Source organism: Anguilla rostrata, chromosome 2 (assembly GCF_018555375.3).
Source record: "Anguilla rostrata isolate EN2019 chromosome 2, ASM1855537v3, whole genome shotgun sequence".
In the NCBI taxonomy this organism is placed as follows: domain Eukaryota; kingdom Metazoa; phylum Chordata; class Actinopteri; order Anguilliformes; family Anguillidae; genus Anguilla; species Anguilla rostrata.
The window spans coordinates 58,104,050-58,111,589 of NC_057934.1; the positions used below are offsets into that span (position 1 = coordinate 58,104,050).

The 7,540-nt window shown below is 40.6% G+C and overlaps 1 protein-coding gene across 1 annotated transcript; it reads left to right on the forward strand.

The window, feature by feature from the left end:
* Positions 1-936: 936 nt before the first annotated feature.
* On the forward strand, positions 937-7,540 carry urad (ureidoimidazoline (2-oxo-4-hydroxy-4-carboxy-5-) decarboxylase). Its single transcript, XM_064324768.1, has 2 exons — positions 937-1,410; positions 3,567-7,540. Exons 1-2 carry the CDS (start codon positions 1,236-1,238, stop codon positions 3,941-3,943), a joined length of 552 nt encoding a protein of 183 aa, XP_064180838.1. The 5' UTR covers positions 937-1,235; the 3' UTR covers positions 3,944-7,540.

Genomic DNA, 7,540 nt, shown 5'->3' on the forward strand with positions numbered 1-7,540 from the left:
TAGAGGTAAGAGATTTCTGCATTGAGGTTGTGTTAAACCCCGCCTGGCGTGTCAGGCTGAGCAGAACTAACCACTAGCTGAAATGGGCATCAATAACCTATTAATGTTCATACCATTATTAAACGCACATCTAGTCCCCTCCCATCATGGAAGAGGATTAGTGATGATCTATCTGTTTATAGAGGGGAGATGAAGCCAATTCTGTTAACTTTGCAGTGTGTAGAAGAAATAAGGCATTAGAGATAATAATTGTATACTCATATTTAGGTTCATCTCGGATCATAATTAAAATATCAGAGATTTTATTTTGAATTCAAATGACGGGATTGAGGGTTCGCTTTCTATAGGTACCTGCGCATGCAAGAGTGTGTAAAAGATACGTGTGTAAAAGCATCAGTAAATAAGAAATTGTGTATATAAATGTGACCCATACCAAAAAGAGTTTAAAAATGTGATTCAACAGGAAAAATCGTAAAAGCAGTGGGTGGAAGATAGAACAGGGCACTATTTATACAACATTCAAAGAAAAATTGGGCACATGAGATGCATAAGGAGGAAGAGAAGCGAAAAAACAATAATATCAAGACTAAGATCTGGACATACTGGGTGTAAGGGTACCTTATTTATAATGAAAAAAACACAGAGAAATGCTATTTTTGCGATCCGGCAGAAACAATAGATCGTGCAATAGCTACTCCACTGCCCTAGATATTCTGTAGAATGGAAAGATTTGATATCAAGGTTAAGAGAGAAACAATAATTTAAAGAGAAGATCAGGAGATTTGTGTTTTCATTTTTACCTCAGTATCGTCAAAGAACTAAGTTAATTAATGGAATATGAGTTTTTTGTAAATACATTTAGATTTAGTATTCTAATAATCCCTGCCCATACTCCATTCCAGTCGGTGGCGGTAATGCAGCTTTTTGTTGTTTACTAAAACACCATAAAAGGGCAAGATGAAGAAGAAGTTCAGTTCACTGTGTTGTTATAAATATTTTAGGATTTTATGGCGAGCCAGATCGAAGTAGTGGATACCCATTGTTAATTAGCATATGAACGGTGGGTTTCGTAACACTGACAAATTTAATCGCGGACTGTTTGACAATCTGGTGCGCAAACACACCAGCCGGTCAGCAGTCCGTGCTCTGCCACAGGTCTTTCGGTCATTCACCCGAGAACCTACTGTAGATTGCAATAGGGTTCTTGCCTGCAGAGCCTACTCACAGCCGCAAAGATGGACATCGGTGAAGTCAACTCGCTCTCCTGTGAGGAATTTGTAGAGATTTTTGGCAACGTGGTGGAGAAATGTCCCCTTGTTGCGGCCGCAGTGTGGTCGCGGAGACCGTTCAATTCCGTCAGCGACATCGAGGCCGCGATCGCCGACTTCATCGACAGCATGCCCAACTCAGGTAGGCCTACAGCAGGGAATGAAAAATTAATACACTTATGAAAAAATTAATACAGCTTAATACACTTATCATATCTGCTAATACAGTACAGGTGTGTTATTGTTTCTTAAATATAAAACGTTTTGAAAGTACAAAAAAGTTTTCTCAGGCACAGAAAGCACTGTCTGTACGCCATTAATTACAATATTGGTTATTTTCGCTCACACAAATTAAAGAAGCTCTTTTCCAAAGCAGTCGCTACCCAGTGTTTCCTAAATTATATAATGTAACCGGGCCCTGTGGTTTTTCATCTTACCATCTTGAATGGAGAGAATGTGCCATTCAAAGTTATGTGTCACGTGGAAGTGTGAAATTCAAATAATTCATAGTGGAAATAATCTGCAATTCAGCCTTCACACTTAAAAATGGTAAAAATGACTAGCCGACATTATATGTTTGAACAGACATATGTCTTTTCTCTTGTGAAAATGTTTGTTTGTTTATTTCTTGGTATAAATCTTAGTTTGTAAATGTGCATGTTATATGCTGCTAGAAAAAATTCCCTATGGGGGAAGTATTCCATCTATCTATTTATCAATCTATGTAACCTATCTATTATACAATCAGTTTCAAGTTGCAAATATACGAAAACTTGGCAACCAAGTACAGTTGAGGCCAAAATTTTACATACACCTAGACTAAAGTCATTCAAACTCAATTTTTCACAACTCCACGCATTTCATGTTACCATACATTTCCTGTGTTAAGTCAATTAGGGTATCTGTTTTATTTCCATAAGAGGTCATTACAAAATAATAGAAGACAGATTTATTTAAGCTTTTATGTACTATCAGATTTTCAGTGGGTCAAAAGTTTACATACATTTTAATTGCTTAACTTGAATCAGATGCTTGGGGTGGCCTTCCACAAGCTTCTCACAATACTTTACCAGAATTTTTGCCAATTCTGATATAATGAATTAAAGCTGAAATAAATTGGCAATTGATTGTTTTAAAATGACTTCTGATGTGAACAAAGTAGATGCCCTAATTGACTTGCCAATAGAAATGTATGGTAACATGAAATGTGCGGAGTTGTGAAAAACTATAGTATATACAGTATATAACATGTAGAGACAGCGACGCCGATAGAAACCTATGGGGAGCGCATCAGAACCAGGAAGTACAATTCTTTCGCTGAATAGACATGCTCAGTTGTGTCCTTGGTCACATGCCTATAACATGTTTACAACCAGGATAGAGCGGACATTGGCTAAAATAAATAATACATTCAAAATTCATATCTTTGTTTGTGTGGTAGAAGAAGAAAAAATTTTACCTCTGAAAAATAATACGTGATTTTTCTTTCTTCCTAATTTAATGCATGGAGTTAACATCAATATTTGAGTGGAAGTATTTTAGTTTTGCTGTCAAAAATGAATGGAGCTCAATGGGGAAACCTGCTTTTTGAGGGAAAATCATAGGTATCAGCAGAGGGTGACATTACATCTGGTGCTGAGGTTGAGAACCGAAAGCTGACCCTTTGGTAGGTACGGCTCTTAACCGGATAACGCCTGGCTACGTCCTAGATGGCTAGAAAACTTGCATGGTAAGGGGATGGGCATGTATTCTTAGAATTGCTGTTTGTAGATAGTTGATGCACTGTTTTTATGTATGTATGTATGTCTGTATGTATGTATGTATGTATGTATGCAACTTTGACCAAATTAATTTCCTACTTGGATAATAAAGTTAATCTTGACTTGTTACATTCTTATTACATTCTTATTACTTATAACATTTCTGTCTTAATAATAGAAATGTTAGGATATAGTAATATCTCTGATAAAATTTTCATAACCAATGAAAAAAGGAGATCATTTGTATTTGTGATGTGCATGCGGGTAATTTAGTCAGGAAGATAATGGTGCTGGGGTCTTTAGGTTGTATGGCAGGTAAAAAAGGCCTGGTTTTGGTGTTGTGCAGGAAAGACATGACTGAGTTATTAGTGATTGCATGCAGGCAAAGACATGATGCTGAGGTCTTTGTGAACTGCATGCAGGTAAAGACATGGTGCTGAGGTCTTTGACTTGCATGCAGGAAAAGACATAGTGCTGAGGTCTTTGACTTGCATGCAGGAAAAGACATAGTGCTGAGGTCTTTGTGACTTGCATGCAGGAAAAGAAGGGATCCTGAGGTGTCACCCAGACTTGGCGGGGCGGGACCTCCAGCGAGGGACGCTGACGCGCGAGTCGCAGGCGGAGCAGAGCCAGGTCGGCCTGACACAGCTGGACCCGGCCGAGGCGGCGCACATCAACGCGCTCAACGCGCAGTACAAGCTGCGCTTCGGCTTCCCCTTCGTCATCTGCGCCCGCGCCAACGACAGACCCGCCATTCTGCGGCAGCTCAGCCAGCGCCTCGGCAACCAGCCCGCCCGCGAGCTCCCGCTCGCCGTCGAGGAGGTGAAGAAGATCTGTCACCTGCGCCTGCAGAACCTGCTGTGCCCCGTCTTGCCTGGGCCTGCCCAGCTCGGTTCCACCCCTCCCAAACTGTAACGCAGCTGTCTGACCCGTCTCTGCCTGAGGCAGCATCTGCGGCGAGGCCTTCTGATCTTGGGGAAACTCTTGGGTCGGTTTGTCTAAAGTCGACTGTTACATCAGAAGTGGTCGGAAGTTTTACGTAACGTCGTTGTGATCATCACCGCCGTCAGGAGTCTCATTCCTGCCTTATTATTTAGGAGTCCACCCAATCTGAATACACTGTGTCTTTAATTTACTTGAATATCTTCAATTACAAATACGAATTTTAAAAAAACATAATGGTAGTGTATTTGTTGCCCTTTTGTCAGCATCAGTGTTAGTGTAAATTCCTCCCTGATGCACACAGTACATAAAGAAACCTGAATACTTTAGGCCCAGCCTGTAAGAAGCTGTGACCTTTAGTTACCATTAGTGACTTTAAACTTCATCTGATCTATTCTCATATATCAGCTGAAAAGCCTGATCCTCTGAAGCAAGACCATTTTAAGCAAAAGCAGTCAGCCTGCATCCTTTTTCCAGCTTCTCAACAGGACCACAAGGACAGCATGAGATCTCATTGCAAGATTTTTTATTAAGAGCGCAGACTAGGAGTGCTGTTGATTTACTGATTGATTGATTGATAAATATGTTTGATCACAACATCATGAACAACGGCACACACGGAGTAAGTATTTTAATTAAATATGTGTATGTTGAAATTTAAAAAGAAAGGTCGCACACTCTTCCCTCCGATGCAGTTTTTAAAAAATTACCAATGCTTTGGCAGCAGCCCGTCTTCATCAGGGGTTTAGCGCAACAAATATCTCACACATGCATACAGATTACTGCCATTGAATTCACCTGTGAGACAAGATCATGTGATCTACTCGCAAAATGTTACTATGGACAGAATTTATTTGAGTGAATTGACACCAAATGTTGAATGGGTAATCAAATGTCATGAATTTATCCTGCCAAGTGTCTGAATTGATCTGAAGAAAGGATTGATGCCAGCCCAGAGGTGAATGGTAATTAAATTATCGATCTTAAAAGAGAGTCAGCTCATTTTTTAAATGCACCAGCCACGGAGGCCAACTGCGAAGACTTCAACAAAATTGGACGTTTGAGGCCCCTCTGCTCATTGGGGCCCGTTTCATTTGAAGCTCTTGTACCTGCCACGCCATGCTTTTGCTTCATTCACAATTCAAATCCATTCCAGAGGTTGGGAAAAGCTGAAGTTGAAATGCAGTCTCCACAGTGGCTGAATTAATATTTATGGGAGAGTTTGAGGAAGAATAAACGCTATTAGACATACCGTATAAAAAATAAGAGTACAAAGAGTAATAAGGCTGAATATTGTAATATGCGTGCTAAGGTTAAAAAAAGAGTTAAAGATAGCTAAGAGGCTCTTTGAAAGGCAAGTTGCCCGAGATGCAGAAAGTAATCCTAAACAGATCTTTCAATATTGCAGCAAGGAGTGGAAAAATAAGGAGTAAGTGCAGTGCAAATAAAGAAGAAGCTTTACTTTTTAAGAATAAGGATATTACTGATGCCTTAAATAGTTAGTTTATTGAGAGTTTTACCAAAGAGGAGGTTATTGATGGGCTGGAACAATAGGCCTGAGAATATCTTCTCAGATACTGAGATAGGGGATAGAGAAGTACCAAATAAAGTGCACAAACCAAAGACAAGTAGAACCTTTGGCCCTGATGGCATATACCCAAGGGTACTCAAAATTTTGAATATTACCTATGGAATTGCACAGGATGGCATTCTTTGGCCACTTCTCTTCTCATTGTACATGCTTCCACTTGGTAATAGCATCTGTCAACATTGCGCTCATTTTCATTTCTATGCAGATGACATGTAACTGCATATACTGTATTTGTGGACCCAAATGACCCCAATGCTCTCAGTGCATCGACTACCTGCTTGCCTGCCAACAATGAGAGGATGGCAAATCATTTCCTGAAATTTAATGAGAATAAGCCTGAAATACTTTCAGTTGGCCCCAAATCAAAAAGAGATTGAAAATTCTGGCTCCACCCAGTGAGAAGGGAAATTCAAAATAATATCTCTTCCTTATCCCATTTACTTCTCCGTGACAGAAATGAGCTCCATTCAACACCAGCGGTGTTGACTATTTTCTCATACTTCTCAAATTCTGCTGCAGAGAAATGACCCTTCACCTCTCACACAGAGATAACAATGTAAGCTCTTACAACGTTCTCCATTTACTCTCATTTCAGAGCTTTCTATTTGCCTGAAATGAATGAGATAACCACAAGATCCAAGAAAATAACCCCTGAGAAATAATGAGAACTGCGTTTTTCTTATGGTTCTTCTTTGTTCACTGTTCACTGTTTGAAGCAGCTGATTTTTCCTCTGAGTATGGACAAAATCAGTAGTTAGAAATCTGGAAGCCATTTTAGATTCGGACCAAAGTTTTAAACCTCACATGAGCACACTGACCAATACTGCTTTCTTTTAGTTTAAGAAGTATTGCTAAACTTATTCAGAATGCTGCAGCCATAATTGTACTTTTTAATATTTTTTATATTATTTCTATCCTGTCTGTATTACTTTGGCTCACTGTGTCTGTTAGAACTAATTTTAAAGTTGTTTTTCTATAAAGAACTAATGGGCTTCACACCTACTTACACACTATTAAAATCAACAGCCTTTTTTAGTCATTGCGGCATTTGGTCCGCCGGAGAGGCGGATTGGTATCGGCTGCGCCGGCTGGTGGAGAGAGCACACACACCTGGGTTGCATTAGTTAATCAGCCCAGGTGCTTAAAGGTGTGCTGCTCTCCACAGTTTGGGGGCGAGACCGGGAGCTAACACCAAGAGCAAGTTTCTTTATTTGAGTTGCGTTTAATTTCAGTTTTGTTTCTTTTAATAAGGCGGGGAGCAGTGAACCCCCACTGAAGACCAGTGGAGCTGGTCTGCTGGATAGCAGTCCAGCTACAGAGCAGGGAACTGAAATAGTTATATTTTTTTATTTTATTTTTCTTTTTTCTTTTAGTTTATCATTTTATTTTCTTTTGTCTTTGTTATTTTAGCTCTTGTTGTTTTAGTTTATTGTTTTTGCCCGGAACCTGTGAGGGTCAAGGGTGAAGGTGTCCGTTCATTTTATTTCATGTTTGTGTGGATGCGCTCTCTCTCTCTCTCTCTCTCTCCATGTGACACGCAACGGTGTTCCCCGTCACTGCCGCATCTCCCTCCCAGGAGTTTCACACTGGCATGTGATAGTCATGTTCACTTGTTTATTCTCCTCACCTTAATGTATCATGATCATTCTTGAAATTACCGGTCGCTGCCAGGATCCGATTCAAAGCCCTGACCCTTGCCTACACTGCCGCCAACAGGACAGCCCCCATCTACTTGCAGGACATGACTCAATTCTATGTGCCTGCTCGACCACTCCGCTCTGCAGCAGCAGGGCGTCTTGTAACCCCTCCCACCCGCCCAAAGGGATCACAGAGCTTCTCCACCCTAGCTCCCCAGTGGTGGAACGAACTCCCCGTCCCTCTCCGAACCTCCCCCTCACTATCCATCTTCCGCCGTGGCCTGAAGACTCATCTCTTCAGACTATACCTAGAATAACCACCACCATGCTGTGTATATATAT

Bases quoted from the DNA above. Each gene is read 5' to 3' on its own strand.
- urad (XM_064324768.1), top strand. From the start codon at position 1,236: ATGGACATCGGTGAAGTCAACTCGCTCTCCTGTGAGGAATTTGTAGAG. The intron at 1,411-3,566 runs GTAGGCCTACAG...ACTTGCATGCAG, and splicing joins CGACAGCATGCCCAACTCAG to GAAAAGAAGGGATCCTGAGG.